Raw genomic sequence first — 17,605 nt, forward strand, 5'->3', positions numbered from 1 at the left:
CGAGGTCACTTTTACTTACAATAAGCCCCGCATGTTCACTCTACCTTTATCAAATGGATAATGGTATCATAAACACACTTCCAGATTCAAAAAATATTATTTCCAAATCTGGCACGTATATAGTTTTGAAATTTGTTCAACTGTATTAAATCAATTTGAATGGACATTTCTTATCAATTTTGTTTCGAATACCTCTTGATTCATCTGCTGGCAGCACTTACTGGCACTTACCGGCAACCAACTCATCTGCCCGCAAATGCAACAACGCCTAAATCTCAAAGCTCTCCGAACGTCCCCTCGAAAATGCAATCGAGATATGTATAAGAACAATCTTCAACTGGAACGTACTCACCAAATCAATACATCCGGGAGCAAATTCCCGATGCTTATTTTTCTCTCGCAAACCCGTCGTCGTCGAACGGCAAAAAAAGGAAACTCGTTGAGCAACTTTGTGACACGGAATTTTCACTGAACATAAACCGCGAATTCACGAATTTCACCACATCCAACTGCGAAACACGTTCAGAAGCACTTCTGGCACAATTTCGATCAATTTCTTTCGAAAACACAACAAAAAAAGTTACAAGCGACCCAACATCAACACCGATTGTGCCGAGCTCTTTCACGCACCTTGCAGCGCGTAAATAAACTGAAATTAAAAATTATCACTCGCGATGCCACTAATTTCTGGTCCGGGAGAAAATCAAACAACGCAGATCGCGACATCTCTTCTGATGCTTGCAAACATGTTGAATCACGTTTTCTTTCTCTATTCTAAAACTTCCCGGAAAGCGAGAAAACTACTAATCACACACGTATAAACGTCCGGGAGGCAGAGCGCCAGCGATAATCTGGCAATTGCAGCCGAAAATTATGAGAGCGAACGGACGCACAACGTTCATCTCACTGCGTCCTAGCAAGAAGTCAGAAAAAGTGACTTTAGTGACTTGGCCTTAAAGAAAGAAACTTTTTAGTGACTGGCTTGAAAAAAGTGACTCGCTACCAGCCCTGTTATCTAAAAGTATCCCTTCTTTCAAGAAATTTTAATTTTAATATCAAATTTGATTTAAATCTACTTCACAATGCGTGTTGACATTGTGGCTATTTCTCCGAGTCTTATCACCAATAACAAGGCATACAATGTGTTACCGCGAGGCAATTAATTTCAAACCAAAACCAAAAGATACTCACAGTTGCATCCCGTTTGCATAGCCCTAGCTGACGTTGATACCAAGGCCAAGAATATGAAATGAAAAGTAGGGCAAAAGGAGCGAGAGCTCGTTTTACATAATCTAACTACAGTATTTACTTAGGAACGTTTCTGCGTTCAAGTAGGATAAACACGCCCACGCATGGCATGCTTGCGCATCTAGGTTACGTTTAGCTTTCCCTCTCTGTTTATCCTTAACGAAGGATATAATTATAATGTTTAAACGTTACAAATGTCTCATTCTTATTTGTAGAGCCATATCAGATCTGAGTTACAAAAAGAAATAAACTTACAAGATAACCCGAGAAATCCCAGATCTGAGAGGGCATAGTATATAAGATCCAAATAACACAAATTTACCCTTTCAAGGGCGATCGAAATCCTAGCTAATAGAATAGGCAAAATTAGGTCAAAAGTCCGGTATTGAAAGGGATATGTAAAACCCTGGACAAATCATGTAAAAGTTTTACATAATTATAAGTTGCTAATGCAACACGTAGCCGTAAGATCACTTTGTACAATTTTGTTGAATAAAATTAAGTTTCATAGGTTACTCCAGATTCTTCTCTTTTTTGAATCCGAAAGAACTTTCGGCCTAGAAGTGAAAACTTCTCTCCTTAACCGGGGAAAAAAGTAGCTCCTAGAATCGAGAAACAGTGTCTGACCTGAAAGCGAAAGACTCTCCCTAACCGGAGAAGAAAGTAGCTAAAGGCGGCGACATTTCATGGTGGCTCCAGAGAGGAATCTTGGAGGACGTTTTCCGACGTTTTGAGCCCGCGAACTTCCAGTCAGTCGAAATCTGACTGCAAAGAACCGCAAAGTTGGCGGTTTAAGTGGGCCGTTGAGCCAAAGTGTCAATCTGACAAAGTGTGGCGTTAAGCCAAATAGCAGTCAGTCGAAATCTGACTGCAAAGAACCGCAAAGTTGGCGGTTTAAGTGGGCCGTTGAGCCAAAGTGTCAATCTGACAAAGTGTGGCGTTAAGCCAAATAGCAGTCAGTCGAAATCTGACTGCAAAGAACCGCAAAGTTGGCGGTTTAAGTGGGCCGTTGAGCCAAAGTGTCAATCTGACAAAGTGTGGCGTTAAGCCAAATAGCAGTCAGTCGAAATCTGACTGCAAAGAACCGCAAAGTTGGCGGTTTAAGTGGGCCGTTGAGCCAAAGTGTCAATCTGACAAAGTGTGGCGTTAAGCCAAATAGCAGTCAGTCGAAATCTGACTGTAAAGAACCGCAAGTTGGCAGTTCCAGTGGGCCTTTGTGCCAAATAGTGTGGCGTTAAGCCAAATAGCAGTCAGTCGAAATCTGACTGTAAAGAACCGCAAGTTGGCAGTTCCAGTGGGCCTTTGTGCCAAATAGTGTGGCGTTAAGCCAAATAGCAGTCAGTCGAAATCTGACTGTAAAGAACCGCAAGTTGGCAGTTCCAGTGGGCCTTTGTGCCAAATAGTGTGGCGTTAAGCCAAATAGCAGTCAGTCGAAATCTGACTGCAAAGAACCGCAAAGTTGGCGTTTTAAGTGGGCCGTTGAGCCAAAGTGCAAGCATTAAGAAATCATATACAGACCTTTGAAATATTCTATGCATGTGAGATCTTACAAGGGGGAGGGGGTTTTGTTTAATGTTAATTAGTCTTACAATGCGGAGAATTCGATTAGAAGAATAGATTAAACACGAACCAACTCATAAATATTATACGCGTATTCGTGGCTAGGATAAACATTTTTCGCGAACGCCGTGGCAGATGTCAGTTTTGCGCTTTTATCAGAAATTATGAATGGTCATTCATGTCGGTTTGTCGGTGGCACAATTGCGCTGTTCTTCCGTCATCGAATATAGAGTGAAAACAGGTTAATAGAAAATGTTCAACTCTCATGCACTTGCTGTGTTTTCTCTTCAGTGGTGCCCCTAGAGAATCTCCGCAGGTCCCGGCCTAAGACATAAAGTGGTGGATCACAATTACGATATGGAACTACTGGGCTAACGAATGGATGCGATCTCGTGGTTTATTTATCCTGAAGGTAAAAGGGGATACCAGGAACTGGGAGGATCCACCTGAACACTGACTCCAAGTCATTCTATCCCGGTTGAGAACTGGCCACAACATGGGAGGCGGAGGCAGATTTAGAAGGCAGTGTGACACATGCTATGTTCCACTTAGAGTGGAGCATTTCTTATGCGAATGCCCCCAGTACTACGGGTCCCATTCCCTGTACAGGATTTCAGGTAGCGTCAGGGATACCCTGAGGGATAACCCATCCAGCATCACTGCGCTTCCTCTACTTCCTTCAGGAGGCAGGTCTGATTTTCCAAATTTGATCTATGAACACCCAAGCAACGACAACGGGCAATAATTCGGACCAGCTATAATACCTCGGCAACAACTACTAACTCGGAAAGGGATGAACGAAGATATCGGACCAAGCAAAGCAAACACGGAAATGGACAAATGACGGTGCGACTACAAAGGAACAGGACACGGAACTTGACCACATGACCACGATTATTCAAAACGACAGCAGCATCGATAACATTTAACGAAAAATGCCAACTCTTAAATATTAAAACTCTGTTATTAGGGGGACTCCCTTCTGGAGCTCCTACCCATCCTATCCCTAACTCCGTGTCCTCAGGGTTCTCTTTTGGAACCTCACCTCCTCCCTCCTCCTTCTATTAGCTCTGTAAATCCCGTCTAAAGTCCCCAAACAACTTACCCGCTGTTGGCCCACGTGTCGTTGTGTGATCCGCCAACAACCTGCAGCATGTTTTTTCGCGTACTCCCACATCGAGTGTGCAGCATGGTCATCATTTTTGGAGGCACTAAAGTATCCGCTAGGCCGGAAACGAACAATATCGGTGCCGAAATGAACTGAATCTTGTGCACCGAGAGATACTTATTCCGATAACAGAGAAGCGGTAAATATCGCACGCAGGGGTGAATTAATTCCACAGCCATGTCAGGAATACTGGTGAATGTATTTTCCACTACAACTGCCATCAGTTTGGACCCGTACACCGCGTCAGCTGCCAGATCAATAGCAACTGCTCCTCCAAGCGATCGACCAAATACTACTATCTGATTATGATCCAAATCGTGACGACCGTGCAAATGGTCCAGCACTGTTCTTGCGTCCGCAAAGAAGCTGCGCTCACTGGGAGCTCCATCCGAGAGACCATAGCCACGGTATTCCACCATTAGGACGTTACACTGAAGCGAGTGATAGAAACCACTGGCGTTCTGCAGCCGATGGCCCATATTTCCAGCATTTCCGTGGAAATACACAATCGTCGGAACATAACGGCCCATGTCCCCCGGATGTCGTATCCAAAACGAATGCAATGTGACTCCGTCTCTCGTTTTCAGGTGCAGGGTTTCGTAAGGCAAACCATGCATCGATGGAACCGGAACAAATATCCTAGAGTTTGTAGGCAAGTCCGGATGGTACAGAAGATTATCCTGGGCATGATACAGGATGCCTAAAATTCAAAATAATCAACATTAAATCGCCTTCGCTTCACCATGAAGGTACTCACCAGAGATGGCAAAAAGCAACAACATAAAAGCGAAGAATCCCCCATAGATGATGTAAATAACGAAAGCGGCCAACAGTGCTGCACCACTGGCCGCCCAGATCCGCATCGCGATGCCAGTAATAATCCGGACAATTTTCCAATCCCGGAATGGCATCGTTACTGGCTGGCTGGTCTCTCGGATATGGCAAAAGCGTTTCCACTAACAGGTAAATGCTATGGATCTTTGGTTAACACTAATGCTAATGCTTGCAAACTTTCAAAGGAAAAACAATCGAATTTGGGACTAAGCTAATCGATTGTTTTCGTGGATCGGAATAGATTTCCTGGCGATGTTCTCCGAGCCATGGGAGCTATTATTATTGGACGTTTTCTAATGTGCTGTTTTTGCAAACAATGATGTTGTTTACTATTTAAAAACTATTTGTAGAACTATCACTTTGTTATGTTTTCCGATAGAAATATACAAAGAACAGGAAAGTTGCTAAATAATTAAGTCCTCTGTGAATTATTCACAGAAATTCTTTTTCTATTATTTGTTTTGGTTTATTGATTCGTATCACTTTGAGCAGCACCTCTCCTTTCTCGCATGCTGCTGTCAAACATTGATGCACGTTCACAGATTTAAAAAAACTAGATGGATCCGTTCAAATAATACGTAACCACACACTGATAAATTGAACTATTCCCATTTTGCTTGAAATTTAAACAATTTGACATTAAACTCAGTTTAATCATATCGAATGATTAAAAAATAAGCATCTGATATTAATCCCAGTTTAATCATGGTTGATTAGATTGTAGATTATCTTTTTTTGAATAAATTTTAATCATTTTAGATTCTATTTTAATAATTTTTGATTGAATTTTAATCTTTTTTGATTATACATCAGTATTCAAAAAGAATAAAATTTAATACTGGAAAGATTATTTCGATTTTAATCATGCATGACTATTGCCGAAGTAATCATGGCTCGGACTCAATAAGGTGAAGCGGGAAACTGCATACTTTTTAAGCTTTTATGATTTAATTTATCTTTGAGTGCAGAACTCCTCACGCAAAGACAAAATACCTAATGTCGGTAAAAAATTTAATGTCGGTAAAAAATACCGATAATCGCACAAAAGTGCACATACCTACACTCAAAAATATTGCTATACGAAGGTAGATTAAAATTTAATCATTTTATGGTTAAGCACTGTTTATACATTGATCCGATTAAAATTTTCTTTAAAATTATACTAAGTCCGAATATTGGGCTGGGATTCGTTCAGTGTATACCGTTAATGTAGATTTAGGATGTTTATATGTTGAAAAACATCATAACCTCCTCGGTCACCCGCAGTTAATTCCTTCAACTAAAGTATTCCTTTTAATTCGTGGTTATTGTTTGCGTTTTACGCAGAAGAAGTGATTCATTCGGTGATTCGGCTTCCATGCTGCGCAACCCAAGTGGTAAACTGGAAACAGTCGAATACGAATCGGCCCCAAGGACAAGGTGGATCAGTTGCTGGAGGATTGGCCAATGCCGAAGCGTTTAAGATCGGAATCTTAGTGCACTACACTAGTGTCATCAAGAAGGAACTATTTTCCACAGATTCCGGTGATGTTGGATTGCAACTGGTCCTCGAACTGACCCACGCCATCCTGCCGGAAGATACCTAAACCAAAAGACAATGCACCTACGTCAACACGGAAGGCCGCACTAAGAAAACTCTTGTTGCAGTAGTCAAATGGAAGATCCTGCCGTGATACAACGACTTCCTTCTGCAGAACATCGATTGAAACTCACTACGCTGTAACCAATTATTATATTGTAATTTTCTCTAGAAATGTTTGTGTGCTTTGCAAACTTCTATTTAATTTAACTGTGAAAGAAAACAAAAAAATATTATCACCCTTCAGATATATCCAGAATAAGCAACTCAAGCATAAAGTCAAACTATACAAAGTGGACATAACATAGGTTTATACTCGCGTCCGTATAAACAACTTTTATACTAAGTATGTATTTTCTCCCTTTATACCGAGCTATGCGTCGGTCGGGAGAGTTGCGATTTATACCCCGTTCACATTACAGCCTACCCTAATAAAAATTGTATGGTTAATTTGCTTAACGATGTGTTCTGGGTATCATCCAAACCATTTGTGGAATAGTTCAATGATTTGGGTTATCGTTCGTTTATGGTTATTTTTTATTAGGGTATATCACGTAATATAGGCTGTCTTGCAATGAACACTCATACAAAGGATTTCCAGTGAAAACTAGATGTATGAGTGCTCATTGCAAGACAGTGTATATCACGTGATATACGTTGTAATGTGAACGGGGTATTAGCGTAGCTTTTATATTATTTAGATTTGAATATTTTCTGAGTGTACACTGATAAAATTTCAAAGATTGTTTTTATGTGTCCCACACATGAATGTTTTGCAATGTGATCAAGAAATAATATTTATGTGTCGGACACATACTTAATATGTGTACACATAAAAGCCAAGTGTAAAGGCCGGCGCACAATAGATACATTTTCAGGTTTTTTGACAGTTAGCCCATGCATTATCTGTCAAAAAACCCGAAAACGTATCTATTGTGCGCCGGCCTTAACCACACATACTATTCATTTGACTCATAAATTTTATGTGTGATTCTGGGTGGATTCTGTTTATGTGTGGTCATATGAAAATCATTTGGAATTTCACATGGAAATTCGTCAATAAAAATGTGCGGAATTTTATTAGTGTACATTATCGGTAAGAATCGAATACCTATAAATAGGTATTGATGGTGGATTAGCGTGAACGGTAATATTTACGTTTTTTTATATCGTTTGTGTTTACCGAAAATAAGTTTTTTTTTTGCTGTTTTATACCCCGGACAGACTATGGCTTATATCATGTAATATAGGCTGGCTTGCAATGAGCACTCATACATAGGATTTCCAGTGAAAACTAGATGTATGAGTGCTCATTGCAAGACAGCGTATATCACGTGATATACGCTGTAATGTGAACGGGGTATTAGCTTCCACATGGTAGTAACACAAACAACAAAAATTGCATCAATAAAAATAATGTATTTTTATATTGAAAGGTTGCCAAAATTCTAAATATTAACCACGGCATTAACTGCGAAAATATGCAAAATGAAAATTAATTTTTTTGTTTGAAAATGTTTTTTTCACTTATGACTTGTAATTTTAAAAGTGCATTTTTTACAAGGAAAGTTGTTCAACTGTCAAATACCTTTTCACATCGATTTGTTTACTAGCAGCACTGAACTTTCATTAGCCGTTTACTTCGCGCCAAAATGTATTCCGTATATTTTTGCAGCAGCAGCACCGTCCTTTCTCCCAGCCGTTAGAAATTTTACAAATTCTGGTTGTTGTAAAAGCCACCACGGATATTGAGTGAGTAATTAATTTTAAAAATGTCAAAAAACGCTTCTTCACCAGGTTCACAAATATTTAAAAAAATAACTTTTTTCACAGCCCCATTGATTCGTCTATTCTCTAGTCAATTTTCGAAACAGCCAGCACCGACATTGACATCGAGAACCTCATGTTTTGCTTCTGTCTACAGACATTTTATTTTATTCATCATCCTGCCTGGCCTCAAGAACGGATGGAGATCAGCCGGCAGTAGTGTGGATGCTTTATTATTGGATTCAACAAGCGATCGCGTTAGGTATTTTGTTGGGAAGTTTCAGAACAGTAGAGCTTTCCCTGAACTCGTGCAAGAGTGAGTGAGGTTTCTTGTTTTGATTTGAGATGCTGAAAATTGATCTTGTCTTCATGGGTTTTTGTTCACGTGTGGTCTTTTTCTGCGCTCGTAACGTCGCTGATGGATAATGGATGTAGAACCCAACGTAGGAGACTCTCATCAACCCATACTTATGCCGTGCTGGACATCGTAGGAGCCAAACTTCAACTGAAGAATCCCTGGTCTCATCTTGGCTGGCGGGGCAGCTGTTCTGAGCTGAATGTGGTAGCTATTTCCTGGAATCCGACCCTATTCGGCTACACATAGAGCATTCATCAGCTGTGGCGTGGAGCCTACGTAAGACGATTATACGCGTACCGGCATCGAATATAGAACTGACACAATAAATATATTTTTGTGTTTGTAGATTTTTATTTATCAAATAAAAAAAAATATTTGGATTTAATATTATTTTGAATTGAAAACTAAAAATGATTTTATAATCTTTAAAATGCATATAAATATTTATATTGAAAATACTTTTTATGTAAATCAAAACAGTACATATTATTTAAAATTTACCACATATTCATGTCAAAAATTTGTTTTGAATTGAAAAGAATCCACTTTTAATTTCAATACTGCCATGCTTTTCATTTGACAGTAGTACAATTCATTTTAAAAGTTTCAGCTTTTAAAAGTAGTGAACGGAAAACTTTTAATTAGACAATTGGTTGACTTTCGTGTTGAAAGCTAACCGCTTTTTACTAAAAAGAACCAACGCAAACTTTTAATTTTACCAATGTTTTTTTTTTTACTTTTATTAACGATTATTTTTTGTGTATACGAAAACAATCTCTGCAATGGGTTTAAAAATGTAATCAGGGTTATGCTCAAGTATTTTATTTTCAAAACAACAAATTAAAAGCGAATTAAAGCTTCCGAAATGACTGGATTTGACAAGCTTCTTGGTAAGGCTTACCTGACTCTGGGTGGAATAACCCACTGGATACTTGCTGCGCTTGATGTTGACTGTCGGTTACTGAAATTGAGAAAAAGTAAACGAAATGTTACAATCACTGTTGATCACTTTACTACTTTCGGTTTCGGCGTGATAATCGTCCGTATTTTTGTCGGCCTGTTACTCGTGGGGATTTATGATATATTTAATAATTTCTAACTTGGCAGACTTACCTTGGGGAGGAAAGATGCGAACCGTACTCCGCTTGCAGGCAGCCGGTTACCGGAGCGACCGATTGACCGATCATCAACTGGTCTAGCTGTCAGGCTTATCGGCCAACTGTTAATAGCAGAATGAGTCCACGTATTTCGAACTGGTAGCTAGATATTAGAAAAAGAAAAGGAAAAAAGAAGTGTGGTTAAGTATGAGTCCAGATAATCGATTGAATGCACTTCGATTCGCGTATTTTATGATTAAGTTTACTGACCTGTAACTAGTTTAGGAGTAGTAAACCGCAAACAAAAATTAGAACTTGTTTTGGCTCGTTAGCTCAACAGAAGGGTTACTTCTACTCACTTCTCTCTAAAAAATGTTTTTCGAAGTTATGGAATCATTAGATCCTAAAATGATGTTTTGTACTTATCAGATACAAGAAGTGGTAGGAAAGTCTGTATTTGATACATAAAACCTGTCAATTTTGCTTTCACTGGGTCACAATCAGCGAATTTATGACTCGTGAGCGTTCACTCAGAGTGAGCGTTCACGAATTATAAAATTGCTGATTGTGACGCACTGAACGCAATATTGACAGGTTTTATGTGTCAAACACTTAGTTTACTACCTTTTCTTGTAACTTACAAGTACTAATTATCATTTTAATATCTCATGATTTCATAATTCCAAAAAACATTTTTTCATAGCAAGTGAGTGCAAGCAACCCTGCTCGGCAGTGACAAAATTTTCACGCAATTGTAGGTAAAAACAACTTACTCAGAATATTGGTAAATATCCACGTCTTCCATCGGTAAAATATACCTTAATTATGGGTTTTATGGTACATACGTATTGTGTTTTGTCCATTTGGTTTTATTTGTAAAATTTAAGGAAAAAATTTCCACATGGAATACAGCTAGTAGACTTCGGAGGAGATGCTCTAAATATTCCGCGAACGCTTTGCTATTAGGTTCTGCAGCGTGACGTCAAGAATGAACTCAGTTTTAATAGGCTGAACCTTTTTGACAGTTCAGTGGTACTGTTTACAAGCACTTAGTCGTTTTTTCGAAATTAAATATTCTAAAATTACCGAACTTCAACTTGAAAATTGTCGAGGAACAGCACGATGAAAGGATGTTGCTCGTGGACAATGCAGAAGTGTGGTTTACATCTCACTGCAGTTTGAAAAATTATCGAGAAAATCTACCCAAGAAAAAAAACGACTAAGTCCACGTAAACAGTACCACTGAACTGTCATCAGATTGAGGTTAATCCCGACGGTGCAAAACCTAATGACGGAATCTGTCTCACGCTATTTCTAAACAACCCAAATTTGAGTAGGATCTACTCATATCCATCGAAAATAGGGCTAACCTAGAATGATAAAAAAAAAATTAGAACTGACATGACCACAAGTGAACAAAATCGATTCAGGACGATGTTGTTCATTTGTCATCTTTTCAGTCCTAGCTTTGTTCACTCATTTTGGGTAGCCCTACTTTTGACTGTATGAGTAGATCGTACTCAAATTAGGGTTGTTTAGAAATAGCGTGTCCCTCCTTGGCGCGTTCGTCAAGCTTTGTTCTGTCAGTTTCAAATTTTAGCAGAAACCAAAACATGTTCACAGTGCAGCTTTTTAATAAAGGGAAAGTTTGTTATTTCGAGTAATTTTTCCAATATTTTACTGCCAAATCCTTGCTCGAAATGGTAAGTTAAAGTAGCAGTGTATGTGTTATGTTATAACGATAATTATACCAACGGTTTCCAGCGTAAAACTTCGGCACCTAGTCAAAGCATCGTCCTCACTCCGGTAAATTCGGCCTTTAAATCTCCGATTACAGTATCGAATAAACGCTCTCGAGAATGCCGAGATCGATCGAAGGACAAAATCAAGGACACGGGTCCTCCATCTCCGAAGCTCACCGCTTCGGAGTACGAAATGATGATCCAAAAAATCCTGTCCCGTGCGTTCAAGATCCCGATAGCAAATTATGTTCCGGAGCACACAACCCGTTGCTTGGGCATGAAGCGTCCCGCAGCCAGACGTGCGCTTCACGATCCGTACGCTTGCAATGCACTGGTACTTTTTACGCCGGAGGAACTGACGGCACATGACAAGCTGAAGACGGATTCCGGCAAAATCCAGGTTCATGTCGTCGTTGATCCCCTGTTGGGAAACATACTACGGCCTCATCAGCGCGAAGGTGTTCGGTTTATGTACGAGTGCGTTACGGGCAAGTATGGCGATTTCCAAGGGTGTATTATGGCCGATGAAATGGGGTGAGTTGGTTTGTCGTTTGGGGATGTTTTTTTAGAGTGATGAGGATTTTTGTTGCAGATTGGGGAAAACTTTGCAGTGCATAACGCTGCTTTGGACTTTGTTGCGCCAAAGTCCGGATTGTAAGCCTACCATCAACAAAGCGATCATCGTATGTCCCAGCTCTCTGGTCAAGAATTGGGACAAGGAGTTTGGCAAGTGGCTCGGATGTCGGGTCAATTGTTTAGCCATCGACGGCGGCTCGAAGGAGCATACTACAAAGGAACTGGAACAGTTTATGGCCAACCAGAGTATGCGACATGGGACACCGGTTCTGATTATTAGCTACGAAACGTTCCGGCTGTATGCGCACATTCTGAACAACTCCGATGTAGGAGCCGTACTGTGCGACGAAGGTCATCGATTGAAGAATTGCGAAAATCTCACCTACCAGGCGTTGATGGGACTGAAGACCAAACGGAGGGTTCTGCTCTCAGGAACGCCGATTCAGAATGATCTGACGGAGTATTACAGTTTGTTGCATTTCGTAAATCCTGGAATGCTCGGTAGTACTAATGTGAGTATCTTTAAACGGATAAAGGGGGAAGAAATTGTATGAAAATATTTGTCAATCGTATTTTTAGGAATTCCGTCGTCAATTCGAAAACCCGATTCTTCGCGGCCAAGATGCAAATGCAACGGAATCCGAACGGCAGAAGGCAACGGAACGACTTCAGGAGCTGACTGCTCAGGTCAACCGTTGCATGATCCGGCGGACAAGTTCCTTGCTAACCAAGTACCTACCGGTTAAATTTGAAATGGTCGTTTGCGTGAAAATGACCGAAGTCCAAAATGAACTGTACAAAAGCTTCCTCCAATCGGACTCGATCCGCCGGAGTATGTTGGAGAAGACCCAGGTGAAAGCTAGTCTGACCGCACTCTCGAATATAACGTCGTTAAAAAAATTGTGCAACCATCCTGATTTGGTGTACGAGAAGATCCAGGAACGGGCTGAGGGATTCGAAAATGCACACAAGATTCTTCCGAGCAACTACAACTCAAAAGAGCTGCGACCGGAATTCGGAGGGAAATTGATGGTGTTAGACTGTATGTTGGCCAGTATCAAAATGAACACCAACGACAAGATTGTGCTGGTGTCGAATTATACCCAGACGTTGGATCTGTTTGAAAAACTCTCCCGAAAACGTGGGTACGCGTACGTTCGACTGGACGGATCGATGACTATCAAGAAACGTGGAAAGGTCGTGGATGAGTTCAATAAACCCGAATCGAAGCAGTTTATCTTCATGCTCAGCTCCAAGGCGGGTGGCTGCGGTCTGAATCTGATTGGCGCGAATCGACTGGTGATGTTCGACCCGGATTGGAATCCGGCTAACGACGAACAAGCAATGGCTCGAGTCTGGCGTGATGGACAGAAAAAGCCTTGCTTCATCTATCGGCTTTTGGCTGTAGGTTCCATTCGTTTTATCCGCACTGGTTCTCGATTTAATGTCGTTTTTCCTTTTTTTTTTTAAATTTCCAGACGGGAACAATTGAGGAAAAGATTTTCCAACGCCAAACGCACAAAAAAGCTCTCTCGAATACTGTGGTTGATAACGACGAGGACGGCGAACGACACTTCACCCAAGATGACCTTAAACATCTGTTCAAAATAGACGAAACGACCATTTCCGATACCCATTCAATGTAAGTTCCTTTTTTTTTGTATTTGCTGCACAAATCCTGTCAACTCACTTATATGTCCCACAGTTTCAAGTGCAAACGGTGCGTCAACAACATCCAGATCAAGCTGCCACCGGAGGAAAGTGATTGCACATCGGACCTTTCCCATTGGTACCACTGTTCGAACAACAAGGGTATCCCAGACGACATCCTGTCCAAGTCGTGGGACATGACCAAGTGCGTTTCATTTGTGTTCCATCACCGATCGAACAGTGCAGTGGTGGAGCAGCAAATTGCCGAACAGAAACGGGTGGAAGCGCTTAAGGCAAAGGATGAAGTGAAGGGAACAGAGGAAGCGGCGAGTGATGGGGATGATGATGAAGAAAAAGAGAACGAAGATTCGGGTCTGGACGACGATGATGCTAAGGATGAGGATTTTGTGCCGCGAAGATGAATAATTTGTTGAAATATTAAAAGCAATTGTGAATACGTACTTTCTTGAACTGGAAATAAGAGAAATCCTTCGTTTACAAGTACAAGAAGTCCACGATATAAAAAAAAAATTGAATCAATATAGGACAAATGACGGCTTCCATAGGCAGTAACTGTTTTCGGCAACCAAAATTAAAACGTTAATCTCACTGGATTTTCTCATTAAAACACTTTGCTGAATGTATTTAGATGATTCATTAGTCATTCAGCTTCATTATGTTACATGTTTACGACTTAGGAAACGCATTTTACCAGGTTTTTGCATTAAAAAATGAGGCTGATTTCGAGTTTCCGACAATAGGAGACCTGGTTAAAACGCAGTGTTCAAATGGTAAGATTGCCGAATAAAAATAGGTTGCCGACAATAGTCACACTCACCTGAAAGGTTTGGAGCTTTGTAAAAGTGAGTTAAAATAGTTTCGGGCACAATTGTATATAATAAGCATAAAGGTGCCGTTGTTTGTGAATGGAGTTTTATACCCCGTTCACATTACAGCCTATATCACGTAATATAGGCTGTCTTGCAATGAGCACTCATACATAGGATTTCCAGTGAAAACTAGATGTATGAGTGCTCATTGCAAGACATCGTATATCACGTGATATAAGCTGTAATGTGAACGGGGTATTAGCCCGCTTTCCTTTTCCCAATTCCTAACGGCCTGATCTTAAGCAGTAAAAATACTGGGGCCACATTGCGCAGCTCGAAACGAACGTGTTCGTAAAAACAATGTTTCGTTTCGAGCTACGCAATATGTGGCCCTGGTCTCAAATGGTTATTACCATTTATCGAGGATTCTAGGAGAAGAACACCGCTTAAAACTCCATCGGCAATCAACGCAACGGTTTTGGTACATCTCGCGTAACATTTGAAAAGGCCCAATCATCTTTTGTAAACAAATCTTGTAAGGCCCTTTTCTCGCGAACCGAAGTATGCCCACGCAAACCAAGAACGCTATCTTATAGGCGAGAATCTCATTTCTTCTTCATTCCTTTATTTAACGTCGGTCTCTGTACTAGAAATACTCAGAGGGAGAGATAGGCGGAGAAAACAAAATACAATTCGGCAGCAGGGATTTGTTCCTAATACCCCGTTTACATTACAGCGTATATCACGTGATATACGCTGTCTTGCAATGAGCACTCATACATCATACATACATACTCATAAACAGTGTTGGAAAAATATCAAAAAATCAAATCTCACCAACGCCCAAGATCACGCTTGATTTTCGTGGACAAAAATCAACAAGCAAACAACTGCGGTTGATTTTGCAAGCTGTGATATCGCAGCTCGGAATATCAAGCTAACAAAACTCACCAGCTGCAAATCTCAGCAAACTGTGGTGAGATTGAGTTTCATAATTTTTGCTTTACACCCGAATCCAACCGAAACTTCCATAACGGCTGGCAGCAGTCGCTTTGTGTCTGCCATCGGTGAAGAGTAAAAAGAAATAGCATACTGTACTTTCTCTTTCTAAGTAAACGATGTGCATCGGAATCATTTTTGTGTCGAGTCAACTCTCAGCTTGATTTTGGCATGTTGTGAATAGTCTCGCAATATCAAAGGAGCTTGTAAAATCAATATCTAGCATGATATTTTGTTACAATATCATGCGTGATATTGCGAGCGCATGAGAGCGGAAACATATCAATTGATTTCTGATTTTGCCAACACTGCTCATACATAGTTTTCACTGGAAATCCTATGTATGAGTGCTCATTGCAAGACAGCCTATATTACGTGATATAGGCTGTAATGTGAACGGGGTATAAATTATCTTGCAACCCTTGCTAGAAGCTAGCATTTCAAATTACTTTTATTTTTGATTCGATTTACGTGCAAAATGATAATTGGTTGCATCGCAATATTTTGCACATTTCTTGGTGCCATTCATTAACCAACGAAGATCAATTAATCAATAGAGTTAGAATATTGTTTTTGGTTCCAAAAACTAGTTGAATTTGAGAAGCTCACAAAACATAAAGGTGATTGAATTTCTGTTCGATTGCAATACTCTCAAATTTATTCTACTGTGTTACCTGACTTATAATGAATATACGTTCTATACGAGTACCCCGAATACAACGTATGACTCGTCTAATTTTCATAGCATTTGCAATGTAAAATTAGACGAACTATACGTTGTGTTCGGGGTACTCGTATAGAACGTATATTCGTTATAAGTCAGGTAACACAGTAGTAAGAATAAGAAATCCTCGGAAAAAAGTAGAAGGGTCTGTGCCTAGGGGCACGAACGGAAGCTTGACGTAGGACCGCTAGTGGACGGAATAAATGTGAAGAGCATTTAGTTCTTTTAATTGATCAATTGTCTATTATCTCAACTCTTTCCGTTTTTGAATTGTAGGCGTACCAAATTTGTAGTAATTTTTTTCAAAGAGAAAGTTGATTAAGAGAATCACTCAAAATCACTTGCACCCCTGCTTCCAAGCAGCATTTTGTGTGGTCGTTGGGGGCTTGTGGTTCTGAATATGGACAAACAAGCAGAGATAAATTCTATTCCAACTCTTTACTGATGTAAGCTTGATGGCCCTGTCATTTGGAGATATTTTTGATTCCTTGCTCCTGCCATTATGAGTAGTTTGCTATCAAGTAGCGACAGTGACTCTTTTTCTTTTGCGTACACGGCGAATGAGAACAACCCAAATTTGAGTTTAGTTCACTCATAATTGCCAAAAGTGCAGGAACTCAGTGATGAGTAAATTTGTCTCATGGTTTCCTGTGGAAAACCTAAAAAATCTGCTAGAAAATGAGGAAATTGACGAAAATTTTATTTAGTCTCGGAGTAGTACCAATAGACTGAGGGAATTCAATCTTTACTTTTCTCAAATTCGGGAATTTTTCCCTGGAAAAACCTGGGAAAACATGAGGCAAATTTACTCATCGCTGAGTTCCTGCACTTTATTTCTTATTTCTGAGATAACTAAACTCAAATTTGGGTCGATCTCATTCGCCGTGATATCACCTTGAAAGATATCGGCACCGGTGGTTATAGTGATTACCTCTCACCCCAGCAGGCCTGGGTCCAATCTCAGTCGGCGCCACCGGCATGTTCTAAAGTGGACCCTACACGGTTGCTTTTATTGACAATAATCGTATTGTCAATACATTCTATATTGACGTCAATACATCGAGATTGACAATATTTCTGAATTCACATCATCAATATTATTGTCAATACTTGTAAGTATTGACAATATTTCTTACCGTGTGGGGTTTGCTTAAGGCATAACATCTCTGATCACGCCTTCCTTCGGGAAGTAAAGCCGTTGGTCCCCGGTTGAGTTGATGGGTCGATGTGTGTGGGAGCTGCCTCCCTTCACGGTTAGAAAAAAGTACCCAAAATTAGGTTCTTATCACCCAACTAGGTACTATAGTATTGGAAGCCAAAAGTAGGTAAAGTCCAATGTACTCAATTTTGAGTACTCGTACCAAAGGGTATACATGAGTAATTTTTACCCAAATTTCAACCATATTTGTTTACAGTGGTTGGGTGTTTTTTACCCAAATTTCGACCATATTCATAAAAAATATAACTTTTAAA

General features: G+C 40.1%; 2 protein-coding genes across 2 annotated transcripts in view; one reads left to right on the plus strand and one right to left on the minus strand.

Moving 5' to 3' along the window:
- The window catches only part of Bem46 (abhydrolase domain containing 13-like protein Bem46), a 43,328-nt gene extending 38,094 nt beyond the window's left edge, over window positions 1–5,234 (minus strand). Inside the window, exons 1-2 of the mRNA XM_065235566.1 lie at window positions 4,734–5,234; window positions 3,914–4,676 (exon numbers count right to left, since the gene is read on the minus strand). Coding sequence (XP_065091638.1) covers window positions 3,914–4,676; window positions 4,734–4,887 — 917 coding nt within the window. The 5' untranslated portion in view covers window positions 4,888–5,234. The remainder of the gene's footprint in view (window positions 1–3,913; window positions 4,677–4,733) is intronic.
- Window positions 5,235–11,225: 5,991 nt separating this feature from the next.
- On the plus strand, window positions 11,226–14,085 carry okr (DNA repair and recombination protein RAD54-like okr). Its single transcript, XM_065235561.1, has 6 exons — window positions 11,226–11,314; window positions 11,376–11,887; window positions 11,946–12,441; window positions 12,509–13,333; window positions 13,408–13,571; window positions 13,635–14,085. The coding sequence occupies exons 1-6, from the start codon at window positions 11,312–11,314 to the stop codon at window positions 13,999–14,001; spliced, it is 2,367 nt and encodes a 788-aa protein (XP_065091633.1). The 5' UTR covers window positions 11,226–11,311; the 3' UTR covers window positions 14,002–14,085.
- Window positions 14,086–17,605: the final 3,520 nt, after the last annotated feature.

The sequence above is a fragment of the Ochlerotatus camptorhynchus genome, unplaced genomic scaffold (assembly GCF_037179485.1).
Source record: "Ochlerotatus camptorhynchus isolate MF236.1 unplaced genomic scaffold, CSIRO-AGI_Acam_v1.1 ptg000496c, whole genome shotgun sequence".
Lineage (NCBI taxonomy): Eukaryota > Metazoa > Arthropoda > Insecta > Diptera > Culicidae > Ochlerotatus > Ochlerotatus camptorhynchus.